The sequence below is a fragment of the Taudactylus pleione genome, unplaced genomic scaffold, assembly GCF_031769625.1.
Source record: "Taudactylus pleione unplaced genomic scaffold, aTauple2 ptg000085l, whole genome shotgun sequence".
Classification (NCBI taxonomy): domain Eukaryota; kingdom Metazoa; phylum Chordata; class Amphibia; order Anura; family Myobatrachidae; genus Taudactylus; species Taudactylus pleione.
The window spans coordinates 14,878,780-14,894,270 of NW_028284487.1; the positions used below are offsets into that span (position 1 = coordinate 14,878,780).

At 45.9% G+C, this 15,491-nt stretch overlaps 1 protein-coding gene across 1 annotated transcript in view; it reads right to left on the reverse strand.

Moving 5' to 3' along the window:
- LOC148532065 (scavenger receptor cysteine-rich domain-containing protein DMBT1-like) overlaps positions 1-15,491 on the reverse strand; it is a 78,533-nt gene that overhangs the window by 31,038 nt on the left and 32,004 nt on the right. The window contains 1 exon segment of the mRNA XM_088468289.1: positions 4,527-4,847. Within this exon segment, the coding sequence (XP_088324415.1) occupies positions 4,527-4,847 (321 nt within the window).

The window sequence follows — 15,491 nt, forward strand, 5'->3', positions numbered from 1 at the left end:
GTTATTTTTTTTTTTATATGTTTATAATACTCTGATATTTCCTACAAATAGCAGTATCATGTGTGCCTTAAAGGAAAACTCCACACAAAACAGGAAACGTACAAGAACTTAAAACAAAAATAAAAAAACAAAGCTATGCTCAATTCACTGGATTCACCTAAATAAAATGTTCTCGGGAAAGGAGCACTGATGCCTGTTCTGATGACGTCATCTAAAAGCGTCCACTTCAACGCCGGAAAAATCTGGGTCACTGCAGACCCGGCCCCGGTGTGAACGGCACCGACTCGGGAATATCCTGGGTTTAGCGCTGGCTAAATTCTGGGTCTGATCCGGTTTGGAACCCTGTTCCAACCTCCAGGTCAGATCCGGAATTTAGGAATAAAAGCAGTGTGAGTGGGAAGTGAAGGTTGGAGTATAGCTTGGGACTATGGGCAAAGCCAATGGGCAGAGTGTATCAGGCAATAAGCATTCAGTTATATTTTAAACTTGTTGTACTCCACCCACAATACATTTTAAGGTTTGGGTGACATTATCATTTTAACATAAATGGCCAAAAATCTAGAGATCTACAAACAATAATACTTTAATCAAGTAAAGGCCCCCATACATGTACATCAGCAATCAATTGTGTCAATTCTGCAATTTGCAAATGATTGTATAAAAAAATCTGCAATGTATGGGCTTCACAGATCACAGATTGCAAGCAAAAAGTGATTGGAATTGTTAAATCAGATTGTCCAACATGTTGGATTAAATGCCCCCAAACATCAGCAAACTGAAAACCACAATTGAACAATTTGATGATTTATTGCCCGATATTAGGATTTCCCAATCTAGCAATCTGTGCCCATACATTACAGATCTTTTTCAGTGATTCGCAGATCATTTTCTTCAAACACAGATATTCCAACCTTGGAAGGCCCATCATTTTACTAGTAATGGTCTGTAAAGCTGCTGATCATCTCCATACACTAGCAATCTACAGCCCAACATAGAAGCACAGACGTATCTCACTGGTCCATTCATGCATCTGTGTTTATTTTTTTTACACACAGGTGCATGCATCACGGATCTCCCTGATCCATGCATGCAGAGTTGTCTGTGATGGTTAAGTATGTTCATATGTCAAACTCGAATTGCTGTTCTATTTGAGATTTCTATTTGGGTTAGTTTTTGAGTCTTTTGTGGTCGATTTTCCCTATATTTTGGCCGCGATGACAAATTCGAATCCTTAGTAAATTTTGCGGTCCTATTGATGTCTATGGCAAAAGGCTGCCGAGTTGAATCGATGGTCTATGTGTCCGAAAACATGTTACCGTCCAATTTGCGGGTGTTTTCTGCCAAGAATTAGACATCGAATGGAGCAAAGTCGGTAGAGTTTAGCCTGTAGTAAATTCCCAGTATGCAGTTCACGGACGATTTTGACGCCTTCTATGTCATTCGAGCTTAGTAAATTTACCCCAAGATGAACAACATACACTATTGCCCCTGTCACAAATATTCTCCCAAGGAATCCAAAGTGTTATAACAAAATAAAAATAATCAGTAGCAGTGTCACTGACGTGTTGGGATTTGTCTGCGGGTCCGTACTTGGGTCTCTGGGCCTGATTCAGCAAGGATCACAACTGCGATTATGCATGCAATCGGGCGATTGTTGCATTCTGCTCATGCGTATGCATCGCAGTGCGCGTGTGCAAACTAGTCACTGCGATCGGGACTGTGATCGTAGTGACTACGCAGACCCATGATTGACAGGAAATACCATTTGAGGGAGGTGACAGGGGATGCCAATGCGTTTCAATGCCATTGCATGGGCGTGCATAAATTATCCACTGAGATGCCATACGCAGCTGCGCTGAGGTTAGCAATTCCTGAGTAAGGTCAGACCTTGTGCAAGTGTGTGTGAGGCTCCGATTGTACTCGATGTTACCGAGGGTTTTGCAGTCTTGCTAAACATTATGGATGTGTGTAAGGTAAGGGGGGCGTCCTTATGTTGTGCTGCGACTGCATAGCGATCGCAATGGATTAGCATATCATTGCAGTCAGACTGCATGCGTAATTGCAGTGGCAATCGCAGTTGCGATCCGTACTGAATCAGGCCCTCTGGTGGGAGTGGGTTTCTGGAAACTGGCTGGTTTAATGTAGTTTCTGCTCATAGGACCTGGTTGGAGTATAAACGGAAGCCGAATTATGGCTGCTAATGAGTAAGGATGCTGGAAGTACAGCCGGAATAGCATTGGACTGTACTGGATGCTGAAGCACCGGAATGGAACCGAAATGCGACTGGATATCTGGATCACCAGGATGGAACTGGTTATTGGACTGCAGCCGATGATGCTGGTTTGTGGACTGGAACCGGTAATACAGGGTATCAGAATGGAATCGATCATACTGGTTATTGGACTGGAGCCGATAGTACAGGATATCGGACTGGAACCGATGGTTCAGGATATCGGACTGGAACCAATGGTACAGGATATCGGAATGGAATCGCTGGTACAGGATATAGAAATGGAACCAATGGTACAGGATCTCCTGCACACAGTTTTTGAAGGAACTCAGCAGGGAGGTTGTCCAAACATTTTGGAGAACTAACCACAGATGATCTGTGGATGTAGGCTTGCTCAAATCCTTTTGTCCCTTCATGTGATCCCAGACAGACTTGATGATGTTGAGATCAGGGCTCTGTGGGGGCCATATGATCACTTACAGGATTCCTTGTTCTTCTTTACACTTAAGATAGTTCTATGTTTGGGGTCATTGTCCTGCTGCAGAATATATTTGGGGCCAATCAGACGCCTCCCTGATGGTATTGCATGATTGATAAGTACCTGCCTGCATTTCTCAGCATTGAGGACACCATTAATCCTGACCAATCCCCAACTCCATTTGCTGAAATGCAGCCCCAACCTTGCAAGGAACCTCCACCATGCTTCACTGTTGCCTGCAGATACTCATTATTGTAACACTCTCAAGCCCTTTGGCAAACAAACTGCCTTCTGTTACAGCCAAGTATTAACATTTTTGACTCATCAGACCAGACCACGTGCTGCCATTTTTCTGCACTCCATGTTACCTACACAGCTGTTTCTGTTCAGTTAATGACTATGTTTTAACCTACATAAGAAAATGATGATTATTATCACCTGTGTGTTATGATTGGTTAATCATATACCTGATTATGGGCCTGATTCACTACCTATCACAACTGCGATTGCAATAGCGATTATGCACGCAGTCTCACTGTGATAGTATGCTAATCCATTGTGATCGCTATGCCGTTGCAGCACAACCTAAGGACTCCCACTTTACCTTACACACATCCGTAATCCTTAGCAAGACTGCAAACCATCGGTAACATCGAGTACCATCGCAGCCAGCCACTGAGCCACGTGTTGCAGTTCTGGCATTTGTCCAGCGGTTACAGGTAAATAAAGACTGTAAAGTCAAGGAGTATATGCAGAGGCGTCACCCGGTGTGCACTCTAGATAACCCCTGGCTGAAAAGGGGGTGTGACATAAATAAACGGGGCGTGGCCTCATCGGGGATCCTGATAACATCACCCCGGGAGCAGCCCAGCATTACCGGAGATGCTGAGCTGCCCCTGGAGACTGGGCAGTCTGCACTGTCGGCTCCTCTTCTATGACAGGAGCATGTCACACTGCAGCACATGGCTCCTGTCACTGCAGAGAAGCCAACAGTTTGGTGTCACCCCCTCCGAGGGTGAGACACGGGTGCGGCCCGCACCCCCCTCATGATGCCACTGAGTCACAGTTAACCTGTGTTAAACATTGCGGTCTTATTCAACTATCTGCCTGTTTCCCTGCAGTCCTGATCCAGAAAAAGTGCTTAGGCACAGTCAGCAGTGAAGAGGTGGTGCAGCAGCTACACACACCTCCCACATTTATGATGTTCCAGGTTAGGGGTGTATCTATAATGGATGCAGGGTGTGCGGTGACACGGGCCCCGGGGTCCTGGGGGGGCCTGCACTGCACACCCTGCACCCATATTCTCTAAAACTTACCTCTCCAAGGTCCCGTGTTTGGTGTCTCAGCGCTGCTCAAACCACTGGAAAATGGCTGCAGCTGCCATTTTTCCAGTGTTTTGCGCATGCGCAGTGAGGAAATCGCTGGGAAAATGGTGGCTGCCAGTAAGAGAGGAGAGGGCCCCGGACAGGGAATGCACATGGGCCCCCTGCTCTCCTAAGACACCCCTGTTCCAGGTGCTGGTGATGGACCCTGTTGATGACAAGAACTAAACTCCTACAACTGGGAGAACCACAGTGGTAAGTTTTTGACACTTATGGTCGGTGAATGCATGGTTACTGGTAGTACTGTAAGAGGAACCAGACTACTTGTATGTTAAGTGAAATATAAATTACAGTAGATGATATTTTATACAAAAATACACAATATATAGATGACAAATAACATTTTCTAAAATGTTATTGCTGTTCATAATTTATGTTTAGAAAATTTTTCCATGTTATTTACTATTAGGACATGAATCTTATCCTCACAGTATACTGTACATACCTGAGCAGGTGACTCCAGCATCTTCATGATGACCACAGTTGTGTGAGCCCAGCCCATAGTGGGAGCAGTTCCACAAAAGAATTTCATTTCCTTGACAGGTCACGTCATCTAAAATAATCTCCCCTTTTCCTTGGCCAAAATGGGCATTTCCATAAAATGCAATTGGCTTTCCACAACCTACTTGCCGGCATACCACTTCTGCATCATTCATATCCCACAGGTCATCACACACTGTTCCCCAAGTTCCCTTATAGAAGATCTCCACACGTCCGGCACATCGATTACTTCCATTAACCAGCCTCAGAGCCATTTCTGGTACAACACAGGGAAAACAATATATTCATTAAATGTTCAAGTTATACATTATTCAAATTAGAAGACATATTACAGGCCCTTGCCCTTTAGTACCTATCCCCTTTTTATCTAATAATAATATCAAAGACTATGGGCCAAATGTAATAGGGTGTCTGTTTTGGTAAATTGCGAGTTTGGTGCTAAACTCGCAATTTTTCACAACTCTCCAATGTAATAGGGTGTCTGTTCACTAAAACTCGCATTTTTCAGTTACCCAAACTCTCCATTCTCAAACTCACATCCAGATGTTTTCACATTGAAAACAATCAACTCGCCCAATGTAATAGAGTGTCTGTTTCAGACTCGCAAAAAAAAGATTACCAAAAGTCCCCAAATAATAGACCTGCTTCAGGCTAGCGAGTACATCCTGAGCAGGTCAGATTAACACAGAAACATGCACATATCCATGAGATATGTACATGTTTCTGTATGTACTTATGTTAAATGTTTTTAATTAAAAAAAAATGACGTGCACCCCCTCCCGAAAGCATAACCAGCCCCGGGCTTTATAAAGCCTGTTCTGGTTCTAAAAATACAGGGGCCAAAATGCGTAGGGGGCCCCTCTATATTAAGAACCAGCACAGGGCTTTGTTGAGCTGGTTCTGGAAAATCAGGGGACAAAACGAGTAGGGGTCCCCTGAAAATTCCAGAACCAGCACCAAACTCTTTCTAGCAGGGGGATAATGCCACAGCCAGGGAAAACCTTTCACCGGTTTCCCCGGCCAAAGCATTATCCCTGACTGCTAGTCAGTCCAGGCCGGGGATTCCTGGGGAGTTGGGTACCCCCCCAATAAAGGGGTACCCCACTCCAGGGCACCCCAGGCCTAGACTGATATCCCAAGGCTATCCCCGGCACCCTAGGGCGGTGGGTGCCGGGTTGATAGTGTAAAGTGTAAACTTAAATTTTCCATATTGTCTTTATTTATAGAACCACAAGTACCAGCAAGCCTCCCCTGCATGCTGGTATTTGGAGAAACACAAATACCAGCATGCGGGGCATTACGGGCCCGCTGGCACTTGTAGTTCCACAACTAAAGAAATACGTAAATAAACAAACTGACACTGTGAAACTATAATTTTAATAAAACATACATGCACACTCACACTCACACATACTCACCTAGTATCCTAAGTAATACATAGGGGTGTACCTGAAAAAAAAAATCCATACTCACCTCTCCTATGCGTAGATCACGTCCTCTTCTGCAAGTAGGCAATCCAGGGGTTAAAATAAAAAAACGGAAAAAAAACTAACCATACGGACCGAGCAAAGTTATGTGTGTACACATACCTTTGCTCCGCGTAAATGACCGGGGCACACGTGTGCCCCGTCAGTGAAGGGGTCATCAGCCAATCAGGGAGCATCTCCGTCGGAACAGCTCCCTGATTAGCTGAATGCGGCCAGCCTGTGTGTCCCATAGACTTCTATGGTGAGAAATCCCCATAGACGTCTATTGTGGGAACCGCTACATCGTAGCCGCAAGATTAATTGATGTTAATCTTGTGGTTACATCAATGATAGAATGTCGCGCCTGTATTTTTAGAACCAGAACAGGCTTTATAAAACCCGGGGCTGGTTATGCTTTTGGGGAGGGAGTGCACGTTTTGTTTTTTTAAACACACACAGAAGCCATCACGGATCTCACTGATTTGTGATGGCTTCTCTAAAACTCGTACCTTTTAATGCTACTCGTATTAAAAGGTGTCAGTTTACATAGGCCCTGATTCAGACCCGGACGCAAGTGGCCGGACGCACGTAAGCGCTCGCTCGTAATTTACTACGCAGCTATTCTTCAGCCCCATAGTCTACCAACCCCTCCTCTAGCTAACGAGCGAGCCAAATTGCGACCGTACATCTCCAATTGTGCATGCAGGGATCGCACCAGTCCAAACCGGAAGTGGGCCTGTCAGTTTTCGATTACCTGCTCGTTCATTCTGCATACATCCTTTAATCGTATCATGCCAATCAACAGATCAATTAGCTTAATTGCTCTTCACCTTTTTTTTTCTTTTTTTTTTTTCAGGTTCAATAAACTTTACTCTTGTCCGTGTTTGTTTTTTCACGCAGAATACGTACGGTTTAAACAATGGTTTCCTTTATCCAAAATACATGTTTTGGGCTTTTTTCATATTGTTTTCTGTGTTTTGTCTGACGCATATTTTACTTGTTTAATTTTTTGGTTTAAAAAAACATGTCACTGCATTAAGCCAATCATAACTCTCATTATATTTTTGAGCCTGTCGAACACATGACTCATACATTAACCAATAGAATGTTTCCTGTTAATTTTCCAAATACATTAGCCAATCAAAATTAGTATCTTGTCTTTATTAAAACTGTTTTTTCATAAATCCACCATTGCCATCATTAGAGCCATTGCGTTCACCAGGCGGGAGCTTCTCGTCCTGACGGAGGTAATGGACCGGCGGATAACCAGCCAGCCTCCCCCCATCAGCAACAGAGAAAAGCGATCCGCCTATGCGAAGGTTCGCCGCCTCCTGCGCTCCTTCGGCTCACGCCGACAGATTGGCCAGCTGGAGCGCAGGTGGTCTGATCTCCAACGACGGACACCACGCTTGCTGGCATGTTTTCGCCAGCGTATAGCAGAAAGTAAGTTTTTTTAATTTCGCTTTCCATTTTTATTTTGCGGCCCTATCTGCGTGTGCATGTTTTCATTCTTGCCCTGTTTGTTTATTTACTATATATCTGCGTGTGCATGTTTTCATTCTTGCCCTGTTTGTTTTAGGGATGTGCAGGCTCGGTTTTACTCGGATTTACTCGGTTCTTATTGCCACTTTACCGCAAATTCAGATTTATTATATTGGCTATCCAAAACACATAATAAGCGATAGCCAATAAAATGCCGTTTAAAGATCCGAGTAAATCCGAGTAAAACCGAACCCGCTCACCCCTAGTTTGTTTCTTTACTACATATCTGCGTGTGCATTAATTATAACTTAAATTGTTATCCATCATTTAGGGGTAGAGCGCAGTCTACGCCGGCATCGGCAGCGACGCCGTCGGCCTCGTCCCCTATCCCCAACTCCCAGCCAATCCTCCTCTCCCCACCCTACCCCTAATTGACCCTCAAACCCAGCCGGGCCAGACCCGGACGCCCATCCCTCTCCGATACTTCCCATCCCTCAAAATTCCCCCTCCCCTCAACCCCCCTCTCTCTTTTCATCACCCTCCGCTCCAACCACCCCTCTCTTTTACACCCCCTCCCCCCCTTCAGAAATCACCCCTCCTCCAACCGACCTGCATTTGCCGACCTCCGAGGAGGACGATGGTGGTGCTACAGGTCCAGGCGTCATTGGCAACGGTATGTTTCCCTTTTTTTTTTTTCTGAGTCTTTATTTGGAATGTACTTTGGCCAAGAATGTTGGCTTTGAATTGTAATGTTTTGCAAAATTGACACTTTTTCTAAAGTTGTATTTCCTTTGGAAGTTGTTGGTCAAACCAAATTTCGGGTTTTTGGTATTAAGCACCTCAATTTTTTAACCCACAGAGGACCAGAGGTGGCTGACGGAGGCAGCAGCATGTGTGCAGAGGCTGAGGGGCCATGTTATAGGCATGCTGGTGGTCCTCGATCACATGGCGGAGATCCTTCGTCCTTAATTTTTTTGTTTTTGCCAAATTTGGCCATGTTTTCGTAAAAATAAAGAAAATATTCCTACAAATGTACGCTAATTGATTGTGTAATTCTGAAATTAGCAGCTGTGATTTCCACCTGCATACGGTTTCGTGCTAAACAAAAAAACTGTTTTCAAAACACATTACAAGCTGGTTTGCAATTCAAAGTTGATTGTTTTTCTGACAAGCCGTGATTAATCGATGAAACATCGTGGAGGCCCGGACCGGAGGACAAGGCCATCGCCATTGTGGTCGAGTAATCCACACCCCAAGCTGTGCGAGCAATTTGAACGGAAAGAGGATCAGCCAGTGACGTATGACTTGGTACGAACACATTTCACGTTCGCATCAGAAAATTTATGTACGCCCAAAAAACGCTTCGCCACGCCTGCGTTTTTCCATCTCCACCCCCGTCAACGCCCAAAAACGCCCTGTTCTGTCAATCACATTTCACATGTCACTTCCTGTACGCAATTTGACGAACGAGACAAAAAAAGCTGGCAATCTGCCTTACGCACATGCGCAGTGGTTTCCTAACATCGGAACGCAACGAGCATACTGATGCTAACGAACGGCTCTGAATGAGGGCCCTAGTCCTAAATTCGCCTAAACTCGCAAATGCAGTAGCCTCGAGCTGAAAATTTCACAGGCTATTGAATTTGCAAGTTTCAGTACAAACTCGCACTTTTTAAAAGTGCGAGAAAGTGCGAGTTTGTACTGTTATTAAAATAGACACCCTATTACATTTGGCCCTATAAGTCTAATTCAGAGTGGTATGCAAACCTGATGGTTGGTGATCGGCGCATATGCAGGATCTGTACTGTGCATGTGCTGATCAGTATCTGCAATGACGGCATTAGTATAATATTGCACAGCTGCTGCATACTAAGGGCCTGATTCAGATCTGAACACAAATGGCATCGCAGCTGCGATCTCTCACGAATATGCCATTGTGAAAATATGCTAATGAGCTTAGAGGATACCACTGAAAGCATCTGGTATCCACTGCCAGGGCCGCCATCAGGGGGGACTGCTGTGACTATAGTCCCGGGCCCCCGAGAGAAAGGGGGCCCGGGTGACAGCAGAGTGCATATAGGCCAGCAGCATTTTGAAGTTGGTGCCGGCCACGAGCAAATCATAGCTGGTGAACCTGCAGCCAATCAGAAGCTGCTTCTGCGGCGGTGGTGGCTCCTAATTGGCTGCCGGTCCGTGAGCTTCTATTTGCTCGTGCCTGCCACCAAATTCTAAATGCCACCGGGAGAGTGTAAGCAGCATGAAGTAGCAGCAGCACAGCAATGCAACCGCCTGCCAGCTAGGAGAGGCTGGCCGTGAAGAGAGCATCCAGGGGAACAGTGAGCAGCAGCAGCGGGTGAGAAGCTGGCCGTGTGATGTAAAGAGGAAGTGCCCTCCCACTTCACCATCCAGATATTCCTGGTACAGAGACCCCTGTTATCACACCCTCACTTTGCTCTCACCCTGCACCCTCAATCTGTACTCTCACCCTCAACCTGCACTCTCACCCTCTCACCTTGCACTCTCACCCCCTCACTCAGCACCCTCAACCTGCACTCTCCCCCTGCGCTCACCCAGCACCCTCAACCTGCACCCTCACCCTGCTCTCACCCCCTCACCCTACTCTCACATCCACACCCTCACCCTGCTCTCACCCTCTCACCCTACTCTCACATCCACACCCTCACCCTGCTCTCACCCCTCACCCTCCTCTCATCCCCTCACCCTATTCTCACATCCACACTCTCACCCTGCTCTCACCCCTCACCCTGCTCTCACCCCCTCAACCTACTTTCACATCCACACTCTCACCCCCTCACACTGCTGTCACCACCACACCCTCGCCCTGCTCTCACATCCACACCCTTTTTTAAAATGGTTTACCCACCAATTGATGCCACACCTGCACCCACAATATTCACAGCAACGCCCACCTCTGACAAACTGTCTTCCCACCCAAAGTAAGGGGCCCTGTCTGTTTTGCCAGTCCGGGGCCCCACAATTTCTGATGGCAGCCCTGTCCACTGCTCACGCACAAAACCAGAAACATCGAAGGCAGATCAGCCGGCCATCAGCCTTCTGAGTAAGTCTCAGCTGTCGCAGACATAGCGAGTCTCCAGATACACAGAGGGTGCTCCTACTGCCAGCATGAACGCAGAGGCTAATTTATGGATGCCCATGAAAACAGTGTTTACAACGGTCCGACACGCCTGCGTTTCTAACCACCCCCCGTTACCTCTCCAGATGCAGATTTACTAGCCCTAACTGAGCAGTTCCAGCAGCTTAGGCTTACTCAGATGGCCAATGGCAGCGACCATCATGACTGATGGTAATCCGATGCTGAGTCTTCTGACGCAGCACTCGGATTTGTGACGCTCTTAGGAGGGGTATTTTGTCCTTAGACGCTTCCTGTAGCATTAGCATATTCTAGCATCGCTGCTATGTCCAAATACGGACAACTCTCAATCACCCCCTAAAGGCAATGATGCTAATAGTGATTCATAAGCTTGCCTTACAGTACTTGTAGCTTCTTTAGAATCAGAATATGAAAGTAATTATACTAAAGAGTAGCTGCAACCAAATTTAAACAAATACATTTGGGAGGAGTGTAAGGAGTTGAGAGAAAAAAAGTCCTAATTACACTAAGGGCCTGATTCTGAGTCAACAGCATCTGTGAAATAAACAGACACATCGCCCGTTTTCGGGCCAACTGCGCATGCATCAGAATTGCAAAACAGGGTACGCATGAGTCACGCAATGCGTCCGCAGGAGCAAATAGGTGTGTGCATGACGCATCTTGTGCAAATGGAGACCAGCATGAAGTCAGCATTCTGGTAGCAACTGGGCGATATCAAGACACATGTATCGGCTATGGGAGTGTCATGGGTGTGTATATACATCTCTGTGTGATTCTGAGTCGTGCATACGGGTAAGGGATGTCGGTTATAGAAGGATCTCTTGCACCTAGCATGGGGCTAGTGCTGATACTAATGATGACGGCTGCATCTGCGGAGGCTAGAACAGTGGGCAGGATTGACTTCCACTTTCAGACGACTTTGTTCAGCGGATTGGCTACTGCTTTCAGATGTGACAATGTCTGTTTTTCTTGTGGAGGCCTATGTGTGTGTGTTTTTTCCTGTTTTCTTACCCCATGGGGGACAATGTGTTTGTTTTATCCTGTGGCAGCCTATATGTGTGTTATTTCCTGTTGGGACAATGTGTGTGTATTTTCCTTGTTGGGACCGATGTGTGTGTTTTTTCCTGTGGCGGCCAATGTGTTTATTTTACCTATTGGGGACAATGGTCTCTATTTATTAACATTATTTTAGTACCATTGTAGTTACTATAGGGCAATTGGAGTAGAATTAGTAAAATTCTACTCCAACCCCTAAGTATCACTTATTTTTAGTAAAGCAGATCGCATTTCCCATAACTGTAATGGGAAATGTGATCCGACCATTGTTACTAAAAATAAATTGTAAAAAAATACCAGGGAAAGCCCTGTGATAATAACGCCACCTGGAGGTGGCGTTATCCAGGGTCTCCCCCGGTTACCGGGCTCCCACTCTGCTCTAACGGGGAGAGCAGAGGCGGGGGCCGGTACCAGTAATCATCTGTGTGGTCTAAATAGACCGCAAGCTGATTACTGTCAAAAAAAGAAGAAAAAAATTGAAACATTTTTTTTTTACTTACCTGAATCCAGGGACCGGTGATCGGGCCTCCGGTGATGGCTCCTCTCCGGTCAGCTGGTCTCCCATAGTGCACTGCGGCCTGGTCATCAGGTGATCGGGCCCCAGTGCAGTATGGGAGATCACCTGATCGGGAAGCCCGGAGAAGATCACCGGAGGCCAGGAGGATGCAGGTAAGTGTAATGAAGGGAGGGGGGGTCGCGGGGGTCTGCGATCGCGGGGGGCGGAGCTTAGCATTGGTGGGGGGTAGCAGCGAAGGTGGGTCAGTGCATGCACGGGCTCTTAGTCGCGGTATTTTCGGAAAAAATACCGCGACTAGAGTGCGGATGGGATCTGCATGGACAGAGCTTCATCGCAAGCTCTGTCCCTGCAAGGGATTTATAGTAAATCCCTGTGATATTGCCTGAATTCGCAATGCGAATTCACTCGGTAATATCACACTACAATCCGCATTCAATATGCGGATTGTAGTAAATAGAGCCCATAGTGTGTGTATTTTTCCTGTGGCGGCCAATGTGTGTGTATTTTCCAGTTGGGACCAATATGTGTGTTTTTTCCTGTGGCGGCCAATGTGTGTGTATTTTCCCTGTTGGGACCAATATGTGTATTTTTTCCCTGTTGGGGCCGATGTGTGTGTATTTTCCTTGTTGGAACCTATGTGTGTATATTTTTCTTGTTGCGGCCAATGTGTGTGTTTTTCCCTGTTGGGGACAATGTGTGTGTTTTTTCCTGTTGCGGACAATGTGTGTGCTTTTTCCTGTGGCGGCCAATGTGTGTGTATTTTCCTTGTTGGAACCTATGTGTGTGTATTTTTCTTGTTGCGGCCAATGTGTGTGTTTTTCCCTGTTGGGGACAATGTGTGTGTTTTTTCCTGTTGCGGACAATTTGTTTGTTTTTTCCTGTGGCGGCCAATGTGTGTATATTTTCACTGTTGGGACAAATGTGTGTGTATTGTCCCTGTTGGGATCAATGTGTGTGTATTATCTGTGTTGGGACCAATGTGTGTGTATTTTCCCTGTTGGGACCAATGTGTGTGCTTTTTCCCTGTTGGGGCCTGTGTGTGTTTTTTCCTGTGACGGCCTACAGATGTCCAGTTGCATCCTTGGTGCTTGTGCAGCAAATCGCAACATGCATGTCGCGAGTCGCGTGTCCGCATAGGATTGCATGGTGCAAACGTAGTGCGCAGCATGGCGTACCAGGGTGCGCACAGCCGCTGCTAATTGCATGGCGCGAGGCATACGCACGTTTGCAGTGCAAGCGGCAAGGATGCAAGAGGACACATCTGTATGTGTGTCTTTTTACTGTGGCAGCCTATGTGTGTGGTTTTTTTTTCACAAAAAACAAACATGATCTTTTCACTGGATTCACCTAAATAAAATGTTCTCGGGAAAGGAGCACTGATGCCTGTTCAACTTAATCTGAATGGGAAGTAGAGGTTGGAGTGCAGCTTGGAACTGTGGGCAGAGCCAGTGAGCAGAGTGTATCAGTCAATAAGCTTTCAGTTTATGTTTAAAACATTCTGTATTCCACCCAAAATATTTTTTATATTTGGGTTGATTAATTATTTTAACATAAATGGCCAAATGTCTATAGAGTAGACAATAATACATTAATCAAGGGCCAATTACTATAGGGCACTCCAGCACAGAAGACCCTGTACCAGAACTGAAAATGTACCTTAAAGTATATCCCTAATAGGGTTTCATAACAAACATGTAGTTATATGATGTGGAAACTGACTGTTTATATAATTCAGACTATTGTACTCTGCGTTATTGGACACTGACTGGGACCCTAATGAGGAAAATCATCAGCCAAGAAATGTGTTAATTAGACATAACTTTTATTTCTATAGTTTAAGGCCCGTATTCAATTCATACTTGCCTACTCTCCCGGGACTGTCGGGAGCCTCCCGAAAATCGGGTGCCGCTCCCGACACCCCGCAAGACTAGGCAAGTCCCCCGGAATGGATGCCGGCACCCCACTAATCCCCGTGCCAGCCGCAAAAGTGGGCGGTGCAGGGGTGTGATGACGCGATTCCCGCTGAATCACATCATCGTAGCCCCATCCCCTGCCTTATAATGCCAGTAATATTGCCATTATAAAGCGGGATGCGCACTGCGCAGCCACTATGATGCGATCGCGACGGCACGCCCCCGCTCCGCCTATTTGATCCGCCCCCATCCTCCCTGCTGGATGGACCTGCCAGCCCCCTCTCAAATTCCTCTGCCGAAATGTCGGCAAGTATGATTCAATTTGAGCCGAGCCGCGATAATTTAACGCGGCCCGAACTTAACGCTGCCTTCGCCTGTTTTGTAGGCGTTAAAGTATCGCACGATTGCCCGCGTCTCCCCATATTCAATTTGAAAGTAGGCGAAAACGGGACCCGGCGATACTTGGATCGGCATTGAAAAAACGGGAATTTTCGGGAAATAATCCTAGGACCCCCCTAAAGATGTCCAGACATGGGGGATCACTATGGGTACCCCCATTTTTGGCTGCAAAAGAAAGTCGGGTATTTAAATAGCCGCGGCAGGTATTTTTTTTCCCGACATTGAAGAAGTGATGCAGAAGAGCAATTAGCTTATTTTTTTCATTTTTAAAAATGGTCCCATCAAATTTGGGGGTACATGAATATGGGTACTAGCATATTTTTAAGTCCCAAAATGCATTTTTTTAAATTTCTGCAAAAATGCACCTGCCACGGCTATTTGAAACCCTGACTTCCTTCAGGAGTTAAAAATGGGGGTACTCATAGTGATTCCCCATGTCTACACATCTTTAAGGGGGTCCCTAGAATATTTCCCAAAAATTCCCATTGTGTTGTACCGTTAAAAAAAAGTAGTACAATTTTTTTTTAAAAATTACATAAGGTCCCACCCCAAAAGCCAAACCAGCCCCAGGCTTGCCAGCCAGTGGTGGTTTCTAAAAATATCGGGAACAAAAAGTGTAGGGTTCCACCGTATTTTAGAAACCAACCCAAGGCTGCAGGGACCAGCTCTGGTTTTAAATATAAGGGTAAAAAAAATTTGTGGATCCCTCTATATTTAAGACCACCCCAAAACCCCAATTCTGGACTTTTTAACGTCTGCCATTCATAGGCGATACTTTACCGCCTATTACATTGCATTGACTTTCCGCCTAGATGGAAAGTCTTTCAAATTGAATACGGGGTAAAACTAAAACAGGCGATAATGACGTCATCGGCGGTAAATTACCGCGAATCCGGACTTAACGCCTCAAATTGAATACGGCCCTATATAGGAA